General features: G+C 37.3%; 2 protein-coding genes across 8 annotated transcripts; one reads left to right on the top strand and one right to left on the bottom strand.

The window, feature by feature from the left end:
• Positions 1–224: 224 nt before the first annotated feature.
• LOC103418926 (uncharacterized) lies at positions 225–4,241 on the top strand. The gene is made up of 10 exons (XM_008357043.4): positions 225–466; positions 589–858; positions 1,114–1,318; positions 1,469–1,559; positions 1,657–1,805; positions 2,294–2,537; positions 2,632–2,736; positions 2,882–3,064; positions 3,156–3,360; positions 3,527–4,241. Exons 2-10 carry the CDS (start codon positions 627–629, stop codon positions 4,009–4,011), a joined length of 1,899 nt encoding a protein of 632 aa, XP_008355265.3. The 5' UTR covers positions 225–466; positions 589–626; the 3' UTR covers positions 4,012–4,241.
• An 807-nt stretch (positions 4,242–5,048) lies between these two features.
• On the bottom strand, positions 5,049–22,949 carry LOC103425575 (structural maintenance of chromosomes protein 3-like). 7 transcript variants are annotated; one of them, XR_011579320.1, is made up of 32 exons: positions 22,684–22,949; positions 21,918–21,957; positions 21,720–21,795; positions 21,005–21,043; positions 20,815–20,882; positions 20,640–20,711; positions 18,626–18,705; positions 18,434–18,512; positions 18,176–18,293; positions 17,926–18,101; positions 16,169–16,414; positions 15,924–16,045; positions 14,926–15,070; positions 13,604–13,776; positions 13,433–13,532; positions 12,508–12,644; positions 12,163–12,364; positions 11,233–11,320; positions 10,986–11,135; positions 9,944–10,095; positions 9,635–9,826; positions 9,362–9,545; positions 9,205–9,275; positions 8,984–9,135; positions 8,452–8,620; positions 8,197–8,343; positions 7,722–7,817; positions 7,061–7,235; positions 6,193–6,385; positions 5,801–5,959; positions 5,300–5,449; positions 5,049–5,202 (listed from the first exon to the last, which is right to left on the bottom strand). XR_011579320.1 is itself a non-coding variant. In XM_070819106.1 (31 exons), the coding sequence occupies exons 7-30, from the start codon at positions 19,279–19,281 to the stop codon at positions 6,195–6,197; spliced, it is 3,372 nt and encodes a 1,123-aa protein (XP_070675207.1). In that variant the 5' UTR covers positions 19,282–19,335; positions 20,640–20,711; positions 20,815–20,882; positions 21,005–21,043; positions 21,720–21,795; positions 21,918–21,957; positions 22,684–22,844; the 3' UTR covers positions 5,739–6,115; positions 6,193–6,194. The 7 variants fall into 7 exon arrangements, 4 of the variants coding, with proteins under 4 accessions (XP_070675207.1, XP_070675205.1, XP_008361897.3 ...); XR_011579321.1 differs by lacking the exon at positions 5,801–5,959; XM_070819106.1 differs by lacking the exons at positions 5,049–5,202; positions 5,300–5,449 and adding an exon at positions 19,255–19,335 and having other exon boundaries at positions 5,739–6,115; positions 22,684–22,844.
• Between the last annotated feature and the right edge of the window lie 1,364 nt (positions 22,950–24,313).

Raw genomic sequence — 24,313 nt, 5'->3', positions numbered from 1 at the left:
ATTTGTTTAAAATTGTATAATTTTAGGAAGAGATAAACGCTTCTTATTATGTTTTTGGTTTCTATTTTTAGATCGCGTTCTACGTAATACGTCGTGTAAATTCAATGACTCGTCCATTGGTGACATATTTTACCATTAATATAATAGCATGCGTAAAAAAAATTTGTACATGATGGTGTACTTGAGATTCTTTGATAAAAAATCTTGTATGACGTCACTTTTTCATAATTAAAATAAAACATCACCGAACACGTGCTCCGGCGGCCATAAGCTAAATTTTCTCCCACGTCGCGGATTTTGTTGAAGTTTTACGTAGAGATCCTTTGGACGGTTGGATAATAGGCGAGTTGAAAAGAACAAGTCAGAAGATATCCGTAGATCATAAAGCTTCTTTCTATACGCAAGCACCCCCTGCAGGTCTCACTCCACTTTCTATCAGATCTCTCCCTCTGGAGTTTCTCACAATGTAAGTAGAAAGAAAGCTCTCATCTTTTCGAAATACTTGTTCTTCTTTGTCTACTTAATTTTCGCTCCTTTTCTTCCTCTATGTTTTCTAATGGAGCCCTCTTGCTTCTGCCCTCTCTGCAGATTACAGCTAACCCAGAAGCTCCAGTTAAGGTTCAACAATGGCGAGATTCTCGATACCCTTAGCGGGGCTTCTACTCTTATGCTGCTGCTTACTGTCAGCTCTGAGACTGACACAAGCCGACTACTTCAAATATAAAGATCCAAAGCAGCCACTGAATGCTAGAATCCGAGACCTCATGAAGCGAATGACCCTCGCCGAAAAGATTGGTCAAATGACGCAGATCGAGCGCTCTGTTGCAACCCCTGATGTCATGAACAAGTATTTTATTGGTAACCAAACCATCTTCACCCACATTTTCAATTCTTCATCTCACCCCATATGCATATTGTTCTGTTTGTCAATGCTGGATTTTTATTCCATCGATATTCTGATCTGATCTAAACTACGAAGGGAGAGATTCGAACTTGCGTGCAGAGAAGGAAAATGGTGAAATTACAGTAATGTCAATGTTGGTTTTAGTAGCAAATGAAATGAAATGATTGTAATTTGTAAATGTCTTAGTGGGATAATGGTGTTTTCTACAGGGAGTGTCCTTAGTGGTGGTGGGAGTGAACCAGCCCCAAAAGCTTCAGCTGAGGCATGGGTCAATCTGGTGAATGGCCTCCAAAAGGGATCTCTATCTACCCGTCTCGGGATTCCCATGATCTATGGGATTGATGCGGTTCACGGCCACAACAACGTCTACAATGCTACTATTTTCCCTCATAATGTTGGACTGGGAGTCACCAGGCAAGTCACATTCATTCTCACCCAAATAATTCGAAATCAACAGGCTTCATTCAAGCATTACAGAACGTGTATGATCTTTCGGTCAAATTATGTAGTTTGATGTTTCTAATCACTGTACTCATGCTTCATTTCGTGTGTTTTCCGTTTCAGAGATCCTAATCTTGTTAAGAGAATTGGGGAAGCAACTGCCCTTGAAGTCAGGGCAACCGGAATTCCTTATGTCTTTGCCCCATGTATTGCGGTAATTGATCAGTCTTATTATACAAAAGCCATAGTTAGAAACTCCAAAACTCAACCGAGCATTCCACTAAAACTATGTATTACTACTGTTCTTGCAGGTCTGCAAAGATCCGAGATGGGGTAGGTGCTACGAAAGCTATAGTGAAGACCATAAGATTGTTCAAGCAATGACTGAGATAATACCTGGTCTGCAAGGAGATATGCCTCCCACTGCTCGAAAGGGGGCTCCCTATGTTTCTACTGCAAAGTAAGACTTCGTTTTTTTCTCTTTCCAGCTTTAAAAAATTTGCTACTTGAGATCTTTTTATTGTTTTCACTGTTTAGGGTGAATTATTTGCGTCGTGATGGTTCTTATCCGTGAATAGTTTGAGAGTCTCAGACAAGTACCTCTACAAGCATATTTATTTTGATCATAATAACCACATGGTAGGCCTGGTCAGAGATTAGTGGTCAAGGTTTGATTGAGTACTAATACTTGAGTTCATAGAAGGCCTTAGCTGTGGCTCGATTGGTCGGATGCAAAACATTTATAAAATGAAAGTGACAGACTGAGACCATGCCTTGGTGTTCTTGTAGTTATATTTTAGACTAGAATTTGACCTAGAGCCGTCTTTTAATCGCTGGAGAAAAAATCAATTGTGTATATAACCTACCTGTGATGTATTCTATCATTATTTCAAATATCTGGACATAAAGAAAATTGGGCGTAACTCGTTTTCCTTACCATTTCTCTAGAGGGAAGGTTGCGGCCTGTGCTAAGCATTATGTTGGAGATGGTGGCACAACGAAGGGCATCAATGAGAACAACACTGTGATTGATTTGAATGGATTGCTCAGCATTCACATGCCTGCATACCTCAATTCCATCCGCAAGGGTGTTGCAACAGTTATGGTGTCTTACTCGAGTTGGAATGGAAACAAAATGCATGCAAATAAAGAACTTGTAACCGGATACCTTAAGGACAAGCTACGTTTCAGGGTAAGGAAAGTCATTTTACATAAATCGTCTACTGTGGTTATTAGATTATTACTAGTGCCGAGCATGACTTGTTTCTTTCGGCGGGTGCTGTCAGGGTTTTGTCATATCAGATTGGGAGGGTATTGACAGGATTACATCTCCTCCCAAAGCTAACTATTCATACTCAGTTCAAGCTGGAGTTGGTGCTGGAATTGACATGGTTAGTCTAATTAAAAGTGTAACTTTTGGCCACTGTATTGTAATAAACTTTCCGTCTGCTGTTTACATTAGAATACTACCTTCTCAAGCTGAGATATGCTAGGTTTTTATCTTCGTTTGCTAATGTATATCTGGGGTTGTTACAGATTATGGTTCCCTACAACTTTACTGACTTTATTGATGATCTAACATATCAAGTCAAGAACAATATCATCCCAATGAGCAGGATCAATGATGCCGTGCAGAGAATTTTGAGGGTTAAGTTTGTTATGGGGCTTTTTGAGAATCCCTTGGCGGATCTCAGCCTGGCCAGCCAGCTGGGAAATAAGGTCCGTCTTTCTAACTTTACGATACAAAATAACTTTGTTCTCTTTATCTGCCGTATTCAAACCCTTTTCTTCAAATGCTGGCTTTTCACAGGTACACAGAGAATTGGCAAGGGAAGCTGTAAGAAAATCACTTGTTCTGCTAAAGAACGGAAAATCTGCTTATAAGCCAGTGCTTCCCCTTCCCAAAAAAGCTGGGAAGATACTAGTAGCAGGAAGCCACGCGGACAACTTGGGCAATCAATGTGGAGGCTGGACAATCACATGGCAGGGCCTTGAAGGAAACGATCATACGATGGGTACGTGTTGAATTGACAAGTATGCGTTCATTCCTCTTTTGAATGATCTAGCAACCCATCTCACTGTTTGTTGGAAAGAATTTATATTTCTTACTCACGTGATCAAACTTTCTGAGCATAAAAAGAATTGCTCTTGCTTACTGTCAGTGATTCAATGCTGTAACAGGTACCACAATCCTCAGTGCTGTGAAAAGTACAGTTGATCCTACCACCCAAGTTGTCTACAACGAGAACCCCGATGCTAACTTTGTGAAGTCCAACAAATTCTCCTACGCTATTGTTGTCGTGGGCGAACCCCCATATGCTGAAACATTTGGAGATAGCTTGAATCTGACCATACCACAACCTGGACCAAGCACAATTGCCAATGTCTGTGGAGCTGTGAAATGTGTCGTTGTGGTTATTTCTGGCCGCCCTCTAGTGCTCCAGCCCTATCTTGCTGGAATTGATGCACTTGTCGCAGCTTGGCTTCCAGGAACTGAAGGCCAAGGTGTTACAGACGCATTATTTGGTGATTACGGATTCACTGGCAAGCTTGCACACACATGGTTTAAGACGGTAGACCAGCTCCCAATGAACGTTGGCGATCCACATTACGACCCTCTATTTCCTTTCGGATTTGGTCTGACTACCAAGCCAACCAAGAATTAGTAACACATGGTACCATTCGTATCCGTTCATGAAAAGTTGTTAGCTGTTCCATGGATGAGATTTTGTAGATCAACATTCCTTTCCCACGAGAGAGAGGGCATAACAAAATGTTGTATCATTACTGTCGTCGATTTTTCTGGAAACCGTAGAGGGAATGCTGTTTGCACCAAGTATTTGCAACTCAGTGTCATTGTCATGGTTAAAAGTTATTCAACATTTAGCATTCTCAATTTGCTTCAATGTGGCTTTTGAACAAGAGATAATCTCTCGTTTCATTAAGTCACCACTGTTCGTTTTACTGTCAGTACAAGTCACCACGTGAGAGATTTTTTTTGTTTATCCTGAACACTGTCACGTGTTATTACTATTCCACTCAAATTTTGATCCATGAAAGATAATCTCGGGTCAATGAATCTTAAAGTGAGGCTAATTCAATTATTATACATAGAATTCATATTACAAAGAAACACTAAAAAAAAGGGAACTTTAACGAAAAGCTCCCAGTACTGTTCACTTTAACGAAAAACCACATTTTTACACTAAAAAGTCAATCCAGGTACTATTCAATTTACCCTTTATTTTGTCCTTATCATTAAAACTCAAAGTTTTCAAGCCTTTTTTATTAGTTTTCCTTAAAAAAAAAGGATCCTACGATCGACTATGAGACTTTATTTCAACTTCTTTACATCTCAGAAAAACCACTAAATTTGCTAAGATTTCCTTCAACCGCAGGACTAATTTAGCTTTAGATAATATACCCCAATGCACATGCACTACTTAGACCCATTACTCAAAGTTTGCGCCGATAGTGATGGAGCCCTACGTATCGTTGACCGATGCTCTCGTGGCTGCGTGGCTGCCCGGAACGAAGGGCAAGGAATTGCTGATGTCCTATATGGTGACTCTGGATTCACTGGAAAGCTTGCTAGGACATGGTTGAAAAGGGTAAATCAGCTCCCTATGAATGTTGGTGATAAAGATTATGACCCCCTCTTTCCCTGACTTACAACTCAACCTATTAACGCCACTAACTCAACTTCGGCAAACTTGCAAGTAATTGTTAAATGAGAAGAGCAACTTACATATAACTGGTTCACCGTCACTGTAACTTTTCAGTCCAATAATGCAATGCAGCGTTGAGAAAAACCAAACACATGACATTCATTATTGGTTGGAGACGTCACGTGACACCTATTTTATATAAATCGTCCCCGTTAAATGAGGCATTGGGTTGCTAAATTCCTCATTAAGAAGAATCAAGTCATTAAGAAATTCTCAACAAACTAACATGGTGTCCGATGGCCGCTCCAAGGTTATCTCCCTCATCAACTTCTGTGGCGTGGTCAAGTGTGTTGTTATCGTTATCCCTGGGCACCCAGTTGTGGTAGAGCAATTAATTTCGTCGGCTGATGCTCTCGTGGCAGCATGGCCGCCGGAACTGAAGTGAATACCAAGCAATTACAGACGCTCGCTTCGGAGATATGCGCAAACAGAACTAGCATGATTAATTTTGTGCAATTGGAAAGTTATAAGAGTTGTGTTGTGCTAGAACCACATACCAAAAATAAACATTGTCCAACCAAATACACATTTCATCAACTAAGCATGAAGCATCATGTAACCTTTTCCAAAGGGAAACGAAACGAAACGAAACGAAACCAGCTCACAGAACCTAATTTCCTTAATCATATGCACACATACTCTCATGGTTCATAGTGACACCGGAATTCCGTGGAATAGTTTAGATTATAAGTATTATGTACTCATGGTTCATTCTTATGAGCAATACCTTATACAGGAAATTGTCAATGGATAAAGCTAATGGTTCTTCAGCATCTAGAATCGAGCCAACACCAGCAAACCTACTTTGTACAACATCTCACTCCTCTCAGTGTGAATTTACCGAAATACAGATTGCTCTAGCCGTCTTTCCTGTTCTTGAAACACGCTGGGACCAAAACAAAAAGTGTTGTTCGGTTCCAAAATGAAACAGGCAATATAACAGTAAAATAATGACCCCACAGCCGTTCAACTACAATGACAAGAACTCTTCAAGGGTTTTTTTTTCCGTGTCCATTGTCTTTGGTCTTAGAACTCAAAAGACCTGTAATTTGTTCCCTAATCAACTTCATGAAAAAAAAAATATTACTATGATGATGTGAATATAAAAGTTGGTCTAACCTTTACTCCGCATTGTGAGACTGGTCACGCTCTATGAAGTCCAATGCATCGTCCTTTGATGCAACGTTGACACGGCTCACCCTGTTTTTATGTTCAACAGCATATATCTTGTCAGAAACTTTCACAAGCTCTGGCCGGAATGTTGTGGTTATAAATTGAGTGTTTGCTATGTCTGCCAGGCGTCGGATCATGTCTATCAACAGGTAATTAAGGAAGCTGTATGGTAAGTGAAACTTCCAACAGAGATCAAAAGGAAATGCGTAAGAGGCTGGTATATATGAGTATTTGCCATGTCTACGCTTGTAACTGGGTACCTGCTACAGGATAGCTTTAAGAGCTGTGTTATTAAGTACTCTTTGGTTTAGTTTTTTCAGGGTTGTATCATGGTCACAGATAATCAATCCCTAAATGAAAAGGAATTTAAGGCGGATTTCTGTCCATCTGTAGGTTTTCTACATGTGGCAGCTTGGCCGGACAGGTAGGCCGACTAAAATTAAAAGGCTGCAAACTACGGATATTGAAAACTCATTTAATCTAAGGGAGTCACAAAGAATGATAAAGCTGTTGATAGAACTTGAAGAGGGGATATATAATTAGTCATTCACCCCTTAACCAACTTTTGCTCCATTGACATGTAGGATATCAGAACCTACTATCTGTCCCCTGAACATAGGGTGTACCCTAACAAAACAAGCATGGCAATGTCACTTTAGGAGATCTGAGCCAAGCAAACTGTACAGTATATCCAAATCTACAAACCTGTTGGCTGACATATGAAGGGTTCAGTGGCATAATATTTGAACGCCTGATGAAGCGCTTTAATTTTAGCAGAAAAAAAACAGAAAACAAAATATGACATAAAGGATACTTCCAACAGCGGTTCTGTACTGAGGATCCAGTGCTGCATCTATTTCATCAAAAAGATAAAATGGGGCAGGATCACATCGCTGGATGGCAAAAATAAGCGTCAGAGCAACAACAGTTTTCTGACCCCCAGACAACTGCTTCATGGACTGAGTCTCCCCTTGTCCAGTGAAAGAAACCTGCCAAAAGAAAAAAAAAAAAAAAAAAAAAAACGAAAAACAAACAAATTCAGAAATAAATACAACCTTACTGACAACCCATAACATCTATTTTTTTCTGTTTCAATTTAAAAAATTTTGTAACTGAGGCTGGATTAAAATTTAAGGTATCTAAATCAATTAAAATTATATAACTTTGCTACATCAATTAAAATTATATAACTTTGCACATCAATTAAAATTTAAGGCATCTAAATCTCTGACCCACAGATCCCAAGGGCACATGCAGACCCGCCAATCCAAATGGGTGGGACAAACAATGGGAGGTGGCCCTACAGGAGGGTACGCATCTGTGGGTAATCCCACTCAAGATCCATGCTTCCTGGGGCACTTATCTTGACCATTCCTACCACAGGACTAACTCCAGGGGGTTGCTCGACACTTAATATCACAAATAAATATGGTGGAGGCATCAGGTTAGTAAAAGGAACAACAGAATATCCGTGCCTTCACTTTTACACCAATATATTTTTCAACTCTTCCCTCCAAATCCGCTTCACGTGGTCCATCCTCATCCTGATCATCATCACCATGCTGACCATCCTGCAGATTCAATACCCATATTCAAGTAAAACCATTAGAAATTTAACTAAATGTCTATAATGAAGGCAACATTCGTGAAGACAGTCCTACATACTCGAGTCAATCTAGTTAGATCTAAGGCTCTTTTGATGACAAATACTGGAATGAAACCATTTTTTACGATCCTTCTAAAGGAGAAAGAAACTATATTTTTCTGAAAGAACATTTAGATGGGACAGAGTGTCAAGCATTTCTGGCCACTCAGCTAACAGAGCTGCATTAATGTTACATTCTTTCAGCTGATACTAAACCAATAAACACAAAGCATCAAGCTATGTCCACGCATATCAGGATTGACTAAAAAGAGGAAAGACTGAAGAGATCAAGCTCAGCAATAAACCTTTTTCTTCATCATAACAAGGTGCCCATGGCCACCTTGCACAAGTTCTGAGAAAACTTCTCGGAAGTGCCTAGCAACACCTTTAAAAGTACGTTCTATTGATTCATCTTTCCTTTGATCCAAAACCTTTATAAGTTCATCAATTTTCTGCAAAAATTGAAATAAAAAAATAACTGCCAAGACAACCTAATCTTAAGCCAATCTTTAGACGAAAAAAACCAACTCAATAAAAGAGATCTGACAGTGAATTGATACCTGATCACCCGCTTTCAGCTCAGCTTGCCTCTTCTGGAGCTCTTCTCGTTGCTCTGTAAAATTTACATATTGATCAAGTGCTTTCTTGTTGACATGACTAAACTGTTGCAGTTGTTCATTGCATCTATGCAGCGCTTTATGCAACTCTTTGATGCCCCTTCGCTTATACCTACCATTTCAAGCAGAACAAATCAATACGAACCTACCAACGGTGTTACATCTCAATGTAAGAATAAATAAATAAGAACCTAATCAACTGCATGCATCAACAATGGACTGTCATCACACAGGTTGAATACTAACTACATAGGACTCAAGCTCAAGTAACACGGCAGGTGGGAAGAAGTTGTTCTTAGATTCAAATCTTGGCAGGAGAAATGGTAAATGATCTTAAGGTGCAAATGATTTCAACAATTAGAAAACCTAGATAATACCCAAACAGATTATGAGAGTTTGGAACCTAAACAAGCTCCAAATAGTGTACATAAAATTGATATCAATTATTACGTAAAATAAAGGACAGAAACAATACGCTTCAAAAGCATCTGATGACAATGGACCTAATTCCCTGATTTTCTTTGAGTATTCTTCTTGTTTTGCAAGAAACATATTTCTTTTACTCAACAGTTGCTCTAGCTCTTTGGCTTCATCCTGAAGTGTCCTCTCATACTTGTCTTCCAAAGTCTGCATTCACAAGTAGTCATCTTAGCAGTGGCAGCACGCATTTACAATTTAACAATATCACCACCTTACCTTTAACGCAGTCTTTTCATCTTTAATTCTCTTGAGATGCTTTGACTTGCTATCTATAGTTTCAGAAACTCCTGATGAACAAAACTGTAGTTAAAACACAGAACAAAACTCAAAACTTCCAAATGGGCACTTCAAAAACAGCATATCAACGCCTCACTTTTGAGCTGCTCTGTTGCATCTTTAACCAATAATTCAGCATCATTAAGTTCCTGAGTCTTAATTTCAGCTTCACCATTATAATTGTCAGTCTCCACAGAAGATATTATGGCCTCTAGTTCTTGCCTCCGCCTCTCAAGGTTTGTGGTTAAATTAGTCTCCAGCTCTGCCTTTATTGTTTCAGTCTATAAATGTACATGAGTAGAAGGAGATATGCACATAAGGATACAATCACACAAATACTCTAAATATCAATCAACTATATTTGGCTAACCTCAAAACGATCCGTCTTGCATGAAACAAGCTTCTCTTTAAGATCCGCTATTTCAGGGTTTAATCTTGAGAGAAGATCCTTCTCCTCTGGAGATAAATGATCAAGGAGATCTGTGCCCATTTCAGCTCTCTTCATGGCCACACTGGCTCTAAGCTGAGTAATTTGAGTCTCCACATCCGCCAGTGATTTTTTCTACAGTTAAGAGGGAAGACTATAAGCACACACGACTGATAAATGATAAAACAATCAGCTAGTAACTGAAACTCCTCCAGGCACGGGAAATGATGTCATTTCAAATGCCAAAAATACCTTATTCCCACAAGCTTTGGAAATCAGACTCTTCTGCTTATTAGCATTAGCAATGTCCTGCTTAAGTTGTTCCATTTCTGATTTGTCATGGGCACGCTTGGCATCAATTTTCTGCTGTTCAGTTACGAGTTCTGTAATTTTTTTGTCTATCTGTGAGGTAAATTTAGTAAAACAAGGCTTTTTTTTGAAAAAACATAAAGAGTATATCACCACGAGAGAAATGAGAAGAATAATCAAGTGGACCAGCAGTTCACAAAAGGAACCCAAAACCAATAGGAAAAGTCAACAACAAAAAACAGGGTAAATGTTAAAAGAACAAAAAACCAACAAAGAAGGAAGAGAAAGAAACAACACCCCAATCTGAAAACAAAACTCCTACCAAATTTAATCAATATAACTGGAATGCTAAAAAATTTTAGATAATCACAAAAGGATTACCTACTTGATACTGGTAATTTTTATTCAATTTCCTTCTCAGATCTTCATCCAACTTAGGTAGTTAAGACAGGATAAAATTCAGGCAGGGGCCTCTGATTATCTTTCATCAGATTTTTCATTGGCTTTAGCAACCAGAAACGGGACTGGACAGATTCAAGGGCTTCAAAGCAATTAACATACACGACACGGCTCAGTCAAATCCATTTAGGAGTTTTTGTTATAGTCAATCAGTTCGAATTGGGTTTATCAAAATGTTAATTTCCAGAAAACAAGAATAGAAGTTTTGGTGGGAAATGATTAAAACCATTGGTTTCAAACTAATGCTCAGCTTATGAAGTGCATAAGATATCAAATCACTCCAGCTGACAAGACTGAAGAATTCAAGGTTTAGCTCTTTATCTAAATATTAACAAATCCATGTATTTTATGTGAAAATTCAACTTAGACATCAGCAGCAAACTTCTATTTTCAATCAAGTGGTTTTTTTTTTCACTCTTGCATTTTGGTAGCCTGGAAACTTTTTTTTACAGATAAAGTAAATTAAAAGGCTACGGAGGAAGATTACTGCTCTGCGTGTATATGAAATCATTTTCCAAAAGGATATCTTCAAGCATTTTCTTTACTTTCTCCAGCTCTTCTTCCTTCATGTTGATAGATTTTGTATTCTGCATGATTATATGCATAAACTTCAATTTTGACCGTCTATGGTCATAAAATCCTCCCGTCATGCCACCCTTCTTGCTGACTTGGTCACCTGTTAGATAATACATGGTGACTTGTCAAGCCATTAGAACTAATAATTATAAAACAGTGCAACACAATGCAGAGAAAGCCTCGAGCTCTGTCTAAACCTTCCAAAGTAATGCAGTCTAGACCATCATTACGAGCAACCCTTGTAGCCACATCCATATCTCGACAAACAACCGTTCTTGCAAATACCTACGTTAAGAGCGTATAATGATGACATGTCATTCTCAACATTGTTAGAAGCATTATTCAAGAATGCTAAAATACAAATAGATATGCACATATAGAAACCACCATACCCAGTAGAGAACACATAATCCTAAAGTGAACCAACTTAAGAAGGTATACCAATGAAATTTCAAACCCATATCTCTATCAAGCATGATACTGAGTTATTGCACCTTCTGAATATATAGGTTCAATGTCAATCATGTTTTCATCATTCACTCTATGAAGAAAACATAGGAACAAGATGATTACATACAAATGCATCACTACAGTTTTGCAATTAAATATTTTCCATTTTTTTGAACCCAAACAAGTAAATCAAGGTGTCATTTCATAAATCCCAAGCATGGGTGAGTTCCAAGTTTATTCTGTACGCAAATGCACCATTACTGTTATGAAGTTAAGTGTTAAGGTTTTAGTCGTCCTTTTGAGTGGTTCCATGTTAGACATATAGATAGTTGTAGGTAATAGAGTTAATTACACTAAATTTGTAAATCTGTACTTCGTGTATACTGGGGTTTCTTTTGCCTCCCTTTTCTTGAGTAACACAATGGTTCTACTGGATTAAAAATAAAAGTGATCCCCAACTTAAGATTATGTACGTATGTATGTATGTATGTATGTATGTATGTATGTATGTAGAAACAATACAAACAAAAAAAGGTCCACTTTTGATGTAATAATTGCCAGATCCATCACAACCAAGGTTTGACCACAATAGCTCAACTACCAAAATGATATAATGAATCTGACATTGACCCAATAACCAATGATTTATAAGATAAATAACTCAGGTAGAAGCTAACCTGGGAAAATGCCGGGGTATAGTTCGGAGCAAATTTTAATTTCTTCAACAGAGGAACCACATCTGAATTCTGTGGATAAGTTACCCGTGGAGCCTTCACCCTATTGAGGGGAATAAATGTAACTCGTCCACCCTTCAATGAATTAAGGTGCCTAATTATCTGGGTTGATATTTCGTCATTTTCAACCACAACGTGAAACAAGCTGTTCAGAAAGAACAGAAATCAATAATAGAACTAAAGTGCAAAGAAACAATGAAGGTGATAGCTAACAGATCATAACACCATTTGGTAAATGTGGCAACAGCTAAAAGAATGGGGGTAGAACCCTAATGAAACATTGAGTACCTGTTCCCAGCAGTTACTTCAACGGCTGTAAAAAACTTTTCGTCACAATCAAGCAACTCAATGATTGGACCAAATACCCCACGTATATTATACTCTCTGCAGATCTTACGAACAGAATTTAGCCCTCTCCTCACATCCTGAAAGTATTAGACAAGAAACAGAGAAGAAAAGTGAAATGTTACATATAGTACTGCCTAATGACTGAATATCAAACTATTTTAAACATGGAAAAGCGAGAAGCAAAAAAAAAAACTCATAATTTGAGATGCACCAATAGAAAAGCTATAGACATAATAAAATACATAATCACAACACAACAAAACAAGTGGAATCATAATGCAAACAAAACATATAAATTATTTTCTGCATTTATTAACTTAGAAACATAAGTTAGATTCTTTTTGCACTCTTTTCCAACATAATAACCTTTAAGGCTTTGGAAGTTCAAAGTCATTATATCACAAAGATGCATGAGGTTTTGAAAAAAGTTCTAGCATCAAATCCCAAAATGGTAAGCTAGGAATATTCATGCTTTAATTAGAAATGCACTATGTTTGCAACTTCATTTAAAAAAAAAAATTAGTTTCCAGTAAGTCAGCGTAAATATATATATATATATATATATATATTAACATTATATATTTTAATTTGGTTTGTGATCCCTCAGAAGATTTGTTTTGTGATTTCAAAAATAGTTTTCCGTAAGTCAGCATAAATATATATGTAACATTATATATCTTAACTTGGTTTGTGATCCTTCAGAAGATTTGCTTTTTGTGATTTCTCAGAATATAATATTGTATACATTTTAATGTTTAAACATTTACCGACGTTTATAGTAATTCAATCACTTTAAGTTTCACACAAATGACATCCATGTTTAGCATAGCAGAAGCTACAAAAAGTAAAGAAAGCAATTACTAACACCCGGAGTTGCATGATCAAGGCTCTTTTCAGCCTTTTCAACTTCTGTTCTCAGCTTCTCAATTTCAGTAGAAAGTTCAGTTTCTTTCCTCCACAGGGACCTAACAAAAAATATTTCATATAGGAATGGTTGTAACAAATTCATTGAATATTTAGTTCAAAAGACTCGTACTTGCGCTCATCCTGCATCTTGTCCCTCTGTGTCTTGTGATGACCAAACCCATCATGTGACTGAGAGATGAGAGATTCAATAGTGGCAATCTCAGTTCTTCGAGACTCAACGTAGACATCCCTGTCACTCAACTCAGCATCAAGCCGTGCAATTTCATCTTTAAGTTTTTGCTCCTGGAACATACAAAAGTAAAAAATAGATTAAAGTAAAAATTTGGTACAAATAATACAGTATACGTTGTTTATAAATGTTATGAATGACTAGAAAATTAAGCACTAAGGACATCAGATGTGGCAGCAGGAATGTCAACTCGCATGCCAAATCAAAAAGTGAACCAAAAGCCACAAGACTAAATGCCCAACCAAGGCAGTCTAAACAGAGCAGAACAAAGAATCATACAACATAACTCCAGAGCTACAATAAAACCACACAAACAACCCCACAGAACCGTTAGCAACACAAAAATGAATGAGTGAGATTAACAAAATACAGAAATGCTAAGCATTAAGGTAGTCAGTTGGCCTATGAAATATTTGGGCATTCTGCTATGTGTAATCCACATGCAGATAATTATTGGGATTTGGTTGTGGAGAAAATGGAGAAGTGGTTAGAAGGTTAAAAAAAAGTGTTTCAATGTAAAGGAGGTAGACTCACTTTGATTTAATCAGTCTTATGCAGTGTGCCAACTACCTCTCTATCTTTTGGATTCCAAGCAAAGGCACTAACATATTGGAGAATCCCTTAAAAGGACTTTTTTTTTATGGTATCTCATAAAGGGGATTTTTTTTAAGGTATCTCATTAAGGGCTTTACATGGGAAGGCTTTGGTGAAGGGACCAAGATCATTTAGTTAGATGGAATATTGTTGCATATTCTCAAGAGAACGGTGGTTTCATGGTAGGCAATTGGTGATTTCAAACACGTCTAATTCAAAGAAAGTTTTGAGAAATGATGTGAATTCAAGGTGAAATAATTTTCTTTTGGTCGAACAAGGTGAAATACTTAAATCAAGAAAAGAGGATATAATTGAATCTGTATGCATAGAAATCTAAACAAAAATTAAAGAAACAATCATTGGGGTGAAACAAGGAATAATAGCGTGCATACTTCTAGTAGTTGGAAATAAGAAAGACATACTAAAGTACTATATGGACTTAAGGAATACTTCAACTACACCTTGATATGACATAGAAGGTACAATATACACTTAAAAAAGAAGTCATTCAAATATTGCTGTGCCAAATTTTAAGAAACTAGCTCAAGATCATCAATTTCCTTTTGGAGCCCTTCAAATATACGGTTAAAAAAAAGAAGCCTCCATACCTGTGCCAAATTTGAAGAAAGAACTCGTTCAAGGTCATCAATTTCCTTTTGGAGCCATTTGTCACGAGCAGCTTTACTTGAAAACTGGGTGGCACGACCTTGTTTTTGGTACAGTATGCTAAGCTGCTTCTCGCGTTCCATTATTCTATATTCCAAGAGAACCAATTGTGAGATAATATATTAGCACATATACCAAGACTTCTCAAGGGTCCAAACATATTCCAGTATTTGGACAGACTTGATGTTCAACTTTTTCTGAAACTCAGGTTATCTTTGACCCACAGGTTTGTGTAGGTCCTTCATTCCAATGGAAGACGAAAATCCTGAGAAATGAATTTCCCAAGGACTATGAAACTTACATGACTCACAATCATGTCACCCTCTAGACTGCAAACCAGACTTCGAAATTTGAAAAACAGAACACCACTAAAAATCCTGCTCAAGAGGAAATCACCATCACCAGGCACCGGTTACTCAAAAGACGCCTATTCCTAAGCAGCAAGTTCCAATCGCTCATCTTTACACTTCAAACCTTCTACTAGACTAGAAATTGTTCTATAATATTACCTGGGCCAAATTAAACTTAATAACCTATCATCACTGCATACTGAGTAGAGGAAAGGGCAGAGACATAAGCACATGGAATAAGTGTGCAAGAAAAAAAATTTGTCTATAAAAGAAAGACTAGATGTAACAAATTGATTTTTGTAAATGAGCTAGAGTTGCACATGAATGTTAAGAAACTCCTTGTTTGTTTGAAGTATTGATAGATAATATTGAGTAATAAATGTTCTGTTTCAAATAGATCCATCAGAAAAAATGGAGGTTTATTAAACACCTATAATATATGTTATGATTTATTAATTAGTCGACATAATCCCCCTCTACTTTTTTTTCCACCAATCAAAGGAAAAATGAACATTTTCTCATGACTAGAATTAAACTACATTGTAAATGGGATAGAAATAAGAAGATTATCTAATATTACATAGACATACCCTTTTGTTATCTCCATTTCCATCTTGACTTGATTATCATACAGAGGATTTATTTTCTTAAGTTCTTCCTCTGAATCCTTAATTTCTTTCTGCAGACTCTGCAGCTGTTTCACAGCATCTTCCTGGAAGCATGTAAAGATCAACAAATGCATCATTCATGTCCCTCCTATGACTAGAACAAAGAAAACTGATACAAAAAGAAAATTAGAAAAACAACACAGCAGATGACACAATTTGAATATTACTTTGACCCGGGTGTTTCCAGTTTTCTTCTCCTCCAAATCGTTGACATCAAGCTGAAGCTCTGTGCGCTTCTTTATTGCTTCTGTTCTTCGCATTTCTATTGCTTCTTTATCCTTATTTAAAGCTTGAAGCTCTTTCGTCAGATCCTTCAAAATCTTGTCCAGGTCCTTAGACTTTTCATGGGCATCCAGCACTGTATTATACATCTTTGTTGAAGTTTCAGAAACCTTATTTCTAGCATCTTCTACCTGAATCAAGGTGAAAGAGCATATAATTTAGGCATCGAGGTCAGCATTGTGCATGTTTGTCTGCAGTCCGAAGAGAGTTAGGGCACAGGATGTGTGTGTGTGTGTGTGTGTATATATATATATCTGTATGGGTGTGTGGGACCGTTATTTTAGCTCTTCAATTTTGGATTACATTATTATAATCAAACTGGAGTTTTTACTATTCGAACTTTCTAAACGGAATAGTTACTAACACCATCATTCATTCTTTTAAAGATATGTAGAGTGAGAATTCTCATTGGCAGCACAAACACTTCTAAGAGAGCTATTTATTATTCATACATGCACTGAACATCAAACATGTCCACAGGTTACAAAAATATATGCAATGACAAATTGCATATGCTACCTAAATATTATTCCTGAACCACTTGGGGAAGGCCAAGAGCACAGCGGTGGAGAAGGTGGAAAAGGCAGCTTCAAAATTGGTAATTGGAAGGAATTTTTTTATTATTCAGAGGTGGCAGATTAACATTGATTCAAGGGTGCGGGAGTAGACGAACAACTGGACCAAGTTAGATACCTGGCAGTTCTTTGGGCCACTTCCGAATGAGTGTAAGGTTTATTCTCACTCTTCTATAATGATGTATGTGAAATGAGTTTAGGTTTCAAGTCTGGAGGTTTTTGTAACTTAGAATCTATTTGAAAGGTCTGATTCTGTATTATAGGCTCCATAAGATTGTGTACACCTCATTCACACTTCGTAATTGCATCCAATTTTAATAAAAATATATTTCTTATAAAATAAATATATCACTTCTCAAGAGCAATGAGAAGATAAACTGTGCAAACTTAGGGCTGGGAATTTTGTCCTGAAATCACGAAACCAACCCAAAAATTCCCAAACAGACTACCGAAAATACCGAAACCCAAAATCTCGGGGATTGGACAAATAAATATTTCTAATTTTTATAATACATAATATATATATATATATATAATTCTAAAGAATCCTAGCCGTCAGATTGATTGAGGTTAAATCCCAACCTTTCATTCTGAATAAAAGAGTCAGACTACTCCTCCCCCCCCCCCCCCTCTCTTCTCTTCCCTTCTTGAACCCAACCCTCTCCCTCTTGACTTCCACTCTCTCTTCTCTGTTTCCGACTCTCCCTCTTGCTCTGAACACCGGCCAGCCACCACTCTCCTCAATCTCCATCATCAAGAGCTTCCTCCACCTTCAAAACCAAATCTGGGTTTTTGGAGGAACCTCAACTTCATAATCGAAGTTCTCTGGACTCCCTCTCATTCTTCCACCTTCAATTACATCAAGGTAAATCTTTTGAAATTGATATTACTGAACCATCCTGAAACTGTTCATTTTCGGTATTACTAATTTTCGGGATACTGAAACATTTGGTTCGGTGTCAGTATGAATTATGCCCAAACTGAAACTTTCGGTTCGGTAATCGTGATATGAGTTTCGGTTCGGTATGCAAACCTTTTATATGGCCTAGCAATCTAACTCAACTAACCTCTGCCAACTTTTGGCGAGCATCCTGAAGTTCCTTGTCATAAATAGTGTATTCCAAAGATTTCCGCTGCTTGTCAAATTGCTGATACTGTCTTAGTTCCTCTTTCTCTTCATCCAACTCCTTCAATCTCTCATCCAAGTACTGAACAACTTGAACTATCTGTTTTATTTTGTTTCCTGAATAACAAAGAGAAAAGCTTGTAAGAAACCATATATAATAACCATAAACAAATAATTCAATAATGACTTGCCAGTTTCCTGCATAATTTTCAAACTTTCTCGACGCCTCTCCTCATACACTCGAGTACCACCAATTTCTTTCAGTAAATCCAGACGTTCAGAGTCTTTCATCAGTGTCAAGGATGCTATCTATGAAAGAGTCCAAAAACATGTAATTAGAAATACCAATTAAAAAGTGCATCAATCACAATCACAACAATACTCAAAATATAACAATGAATAATTTTCTCAGGTAAATATATGATGTCCAAACAAGTAGAAAATCATACCTTTCCTTGCTGCACAACATAATAAGGATTGGAGCGAGAGAACCCAGCACTTTCTAGTAAATTCATAACTTCCGTTTTCCTGAAATTAGAGTTATCATCCGTCGTTCAACAGAAACCATGGAAAAGGATCTCATAATAAAAACCCCATTATACACAGCATATTAATATTTTCCCAAAAATATATGCACTCACGTGATATGCTTTCCATCCAAGAAATACTCATCCTTCTTCAAACCAATGGTTCTTCGCAAGTGCACTTCCTCCTTATCAACCTATCGTGAAGTGATGCAAAAGTTGAAAGAGATATAACCCATATAAGAAAGCATGGCAAGTGCTTCAATTGGTGTTAAAGCAGTGAAGTAAGCTGAAGCTGTCAAAATGAACAATAATCCATAAACGCAATATCACTACTTGTGCATAAGTCTTGGACAAACATAAAACAGCAACCAAAAACAGAGGTAATTTGAAACTTGTCAAGTTGGAGTATCCAATCCAAAACCAATTAGCAACCACAGAGAGGCATCATTTTTACGTATCGAGGTGCAAGGCTTAGAATACTCGATGTGCGAATTCGATATTTGCCTTCTCAAATCATTCAAGTATGGACAACTAGGCTTAGAATACTTTATAGTTTAATCACCTACCTTTAATGTGAAACAACACTGTCCAGATATACAAAAAAAATGCATAAAATAGGGAATGAGGACTCCACTTCTAAAACAAGACATGAAACCTACAACATCAACACTACACTAACAGAGTATACAGCAACACAGTAGCAAGAAGATAAGAAATAAAAAATACAACAAAAAGAAAATTACATGGCCACCTGTATGTCCTCCATACATGGTTTGTGCATTAAATGCCTTTAGAAACAAACGTCATCCTTGCCCCTTGTTTTCCTTTTCCATAGAAACATCAACAGAAATAAATACTTAAACAGGAGCTCTGAAAGCAGAGCTATGTTCTACCGAGACTATTATTACAAGTACAAAGCTTTTCCTAAAAACTGAAGCCCTCCAATCAGAATAAACTACAAAAAAGCATTTTCCCAAAGAGTATTGTTATTGGCACTCCAAAAAAACTCATTATGCACCCAAACTTTCTATATTTAGAAAGAAAAATATAAATTATGAGGAGTGCACAAAAAAAAAAAAAAAAAAAAAAAAAACTCTATCCCAGAAAATATGTCCTCACCCTTAAAGCCCCCAAAATCCAAACCTTCTATTTCTATTAAGGAAACATAGTCAGTGACTGAACAGATCCCAAACACTTCAACATTCTTCACTCCGCCCAAAAACTTATGTCCACATTTTCATTCCTTGTTTCCTAAACAATTCTTCTATTCCTCTCCACGCACACACCCAAAAGATTGCTATGACAGCAGTCACTACCATGCCCTGACAACAAGCTGGGGGCAGGGCACATTTATAATTCAGAACTAGATATTTATGATATTTTAGATTTTAGAAAGAAAAAAAAAAGTTAATAAGGAATAGTTTTAAATAATTGTATTCTTCCTCGCTCTAATTCAACTATACACTAACATGTTACTTGGAAGCCCTCGGAGTATACTGAGTGTATCAGAGAGAGAGAGAGGACACAAGACACAACTCATCACGAGTTGTACCCGTTAAATTAAGCATGACACGTTTTGCCAGAAAATACAGGTCTTGTACTTGTTTTGACATTACTCCACTTGTGAAGATTGATAATGTATTTTAACTTCCAAAACAGAAGAGTGGAAAAAAAATCTCCCTAAAACTGAAACAGCTATAGAAACTCCATAAAGCTAACTAATTGCAGCTTTCCAAACAAGAAAATAATTGAAAAAGACAGGTCTATCCAATCAATGCCTCTATTACAGATAAGATTTTTTTCCTCAAATGGTAGCACTCACACCAAAACTTGATTTATATTAGAAAAACAAAATGTTGCAAGCACCATTCCTATAGTGATCATCTTTGCACAACCCATGCACCAAGTGGGGAAAAAAGATGCGACTAGGCAGCCCAAAACTTTCAAAGTGGGTTGAGTGCTAGGAGGTAGTTTCAGTAAATTTTCCATATTCACAAGGAAAAAAGACATACATGTGTACTGAGCGAGAGAGAGAGAGAGAGAGAGAGAGAGAGAGAGAGAGAGAGAGAGAGAAAGGGAACTATAAGTTACAGAAAATAACTGATAAGATATGATCAATAAACATTACCGGGATTCGATTGTCAGCATTATCAAAGACAATCTCCACAAACGCAGATATTACTTGGTGCCCTGCACCTTCCTGGTCAATCATGAGGAAGCATATATTGCAATACAAATTGTTTATTAGGCAATTAGTTCAACAAAATAGCTTGAAACAAAAGCAAACGGTCGGAGAGACCTACATGGAGTAGAGCATGCCTATCCTCGCTTCGAAGGTTTTGGAAAAGGTCACTTAGTACAAACCGGATCGCTAAATAAAATTTTTGAATCAACAAACGTAAACAAGTCAATGTTAACAGTTCCAAAAGGACAAATATATATACTGGCCGAAGGAAAGAAACAATGCAAGAATCACTCATACTTGATACTTACCATGGAAGAAGTTCGTCTTTCCAGATCCATTGGCACCAACTGCAGTAAACATCATTGAAATAGATATGGAATTTTATTAGAAACATGTTTTAGAATGGAATTAGAAAACAAGCAAATACAGATACAGAAGTACGATTGACATTTTTACTTTAATGGAGAAGATCTCGAATACACATAGGCATACTTTTACAAGAAAAAATGCAATGGTATCAAATGAATAAAACTATTGAAGACTCAATTGTTTTTTTTTTTTTTTTAAATCTCGGTTGAATGACCTCAAAATTTTAATACACAAGATTTTATCTTAAGCTGCAAAGCTGCACAGAGGTCTATCTGAAAAACCAAAAAGAAGGGCTCATGTTATCCAGAAGGATAGGTTGTGCAGCAATGAACGTTTAAAAACCCATATACACCATGAGCTTGGCAAGCTAAACATTCCTTGACAGTCATAAAACTCCTTTTTACGTCACACACCTTAAGAACCTAGATAAGATACTTCAGCACCTCATTTGTCTGATGTCTATTACTATGCTAACCAAACAAATACAAATATGGCACATCACCCTCTTGTAATCTAATACTTTGAAGTACATTATCCATTTTACAAAGATATTCCAATCAGTTACAGTTAAAATGAATATTATAAACTAGCATAAAACTAAGAAAATAAATAAATAAAAACATCCGTTGCAATTGCAAGGAAAGATATCATTACCAACACAATTAACTTTTGGGCTGAAGGCCTCAGTAGCAACTTGTTCCCTGTAGCTCTTAAATCCTTCAATAATAACCTAATTGCAGGACGGCACATATTAATAAAATATTAGAAATCTACGAAAAAGTAAATAGGGCCCTATAGATATCACTCGGAAAAAACAAGGTTAACAGTAATCCACCTATAACAAAAACTCACCTGCTTTATGTACATATTGAAACCACCAGATCAGCAACCTCTGAGAAAATGTGAAAGAAACATATAAGTGACAGTCATACTAAGTAAACAACTCAAGGATTTCCCTATGAGCCATAAACCAGAATACTAATGTAACTTAAGCAACTATTACTAGAATGTAATCGGGATGGGGGGCGTTGACGAACACACACACGAAAAAAAAAACCAAAGAAATCCTGAGTTAGTGGCTTCACAATTAGCATTCGAGAAGTAATTTTAACACAAACGGGAAGCATTGCTTGGAAAATCGACAATTATTATTTCAAACCTATAACCCAAATAATAATACTTCACTGCTCCATTAGCACAGTGGAAGTACTTTGCGGCCATCCCGAACAATTTTGCTTCACGAAAATGGGATCCACCAGAAAACAGAAATTATCCATTTCAATAAGGCTAAATCACAAACATCTCGGGTCGGACCTCCATTTCTGCCCAAGCGTGCTTGAGTGAGAGTGGGAGAGGGAGAGGGAGAGAGAGAGAGGGAGGGAGAGAGAGAGAGGGAGGGAGAGAAGAGACTAACAAGTTCTGTATGAACCCAAACCCTAGCTAATACCATATATATACGCAGTCTACGAAACTAGATTATCAGCAATAACGAAGACCAAAAACAAAAACTGGAAGCTCAGATTTCGTTCTAGGGTTTCAAATTTCCAGCACTGCAACTATTCTGCTTCTGAATTTACGAAAATTAAAGGCAAAGCTTGGAGAAGAAGGAGAGACCTACCGGTTGAAGTTGCCAATTCAGTTCGTGTGCTCCACAGTCGCACAGAGAGAGACGGGGGTAGGGGGTGGTGCGCAGTTTAAGCAGTGTGCGCTCACCGGTGACTTGTAGCACAGATCGACGAGGGAAGGGAAGTTAAAAGGCGGCAAAAGTGAAATGAAAATGGAAGAAGAAAATTTGGATTTCAGAAGATTTTAATACACTTTTTTGTAAGTGACTGATTTTAAATAATTTTAATAAATTGTACAATTTCATATAGATTTTGACAGATTTTATATGGATTTCTATTATGGATTTGTATGTATTTTTTTTTGGATTTCCTATGATTTTGTAAAAATTGAGAATCACACGAATTTTTTTTTAATGAAATCCAATGGTTGAGATTAACCTTTCAACTCTGTAGTTGAAACCCTAACAATTTTTTTAGTTTTCTATCGATGCTCCTTCTCTTCAGAGTTAAAATGCATTGTCAACACCTTGGTTAAGCACCATTTCAAGAATGGGGATCTTGATTTTGCTTTGGGTTGAAGGAAATGAAAGGTCCAAAATTTCTTGCCCTAATTTGATTTAGGTGCTCAGCTCTCATGGGTGGTCTCTGTTGAAGTGGAAGACTCACAGAAGCAATGGAGTTGTCCGAATGTATGATCTCAAAGGACCAAATTTTGCCCGATGTCCTAGCTTACAACATTTTGATTAATGGGTTTTTGCCATGGTGGGAAAGTCGGTAGGGCTAGGAAGATAGTGGAGTTTATGAAGAGCAATGGATGCAGCTCAAATGTATTCAATTATACGGCTCTGATGAATGGTTTCTTTAGAGCAATTCCGTCCCTAAAAAAATGTGTCAGCACCCAGCCTATTTAATCCACTCAATGAATAGTGATAAATCTTATGAATAGTAATATGCCAAATGCATCTCCACCCCTAACAAAAAATAACCTAGTCCATTTTATTAAAATATGATTAAATAAAATGCATCTCCAATTGGACTTTTAAAATAATGACATGTTCCCCCTCATTTGACTGGTTCTCTCTCTTTTCTTTCTCTCTCTCTCTCTATCTATTTTCTCTCCCTCTCTCTCTTTTCCAGCTCACTCCTAGGAGCTCGCCTTCTCCTTCCTCTTCAAACCCTTCAACAAATCAAACACAAAATATTATTTTTGTAATCCTTGGAGCTCAAGGAACCCAACCATGGCCTTGCATGTGGCATCGGTGCATGGTGCGAGGTCCTAATTGAAGCCGAGAGCTTGAGCTCTCAATCTCTAACCCATGAGATGTTTCTATCACTGTATTGTGTTCTTGAGTTTTAAATCATGTTGTGTTGCAATTTTTGTGGTTAATTCGAGGGCTTAATTCCCTGCATGTGATTCCAACAAAGGAAAACGGACAAACTCCGACGAGTTCAGGGTCTAATTCTCATTGAAATCTCTTGCATTTCACCTGGGTAAGTTTTCAAATTTTCCGACAAACTCGGGCCATCACTTTCAGGTGATTTGCCTTCTCCCTCCATGGCTCCTTCCCTCCTGACACCCTCTCTTGTCTCGACCAACTCCACTCCTCATCCTCCATAACAACTCCCTCTCTGGCGCAAAAAAAAAAAAAAAGATAAAAAAAGTGACTGACGTCAACCTGCGTC

The sequence above is a fragment of the Malus domestica genome, chromosome 03 (genome assembly GCF_042453785.1).
Source record: "Malus domestica chromosome 03, GDT2T_hap1".
Lineage (NCBI taxonomy): Eukaryota > Viridiplantae > Streptophyta > Magnoliopsida > Rosales > Rosaceae > Malus > Malus domestica.
Note: the sequence above shows the minus strand (reverse complement) of the source record. Positions and strands in the feature narration are given on the sequence as shown.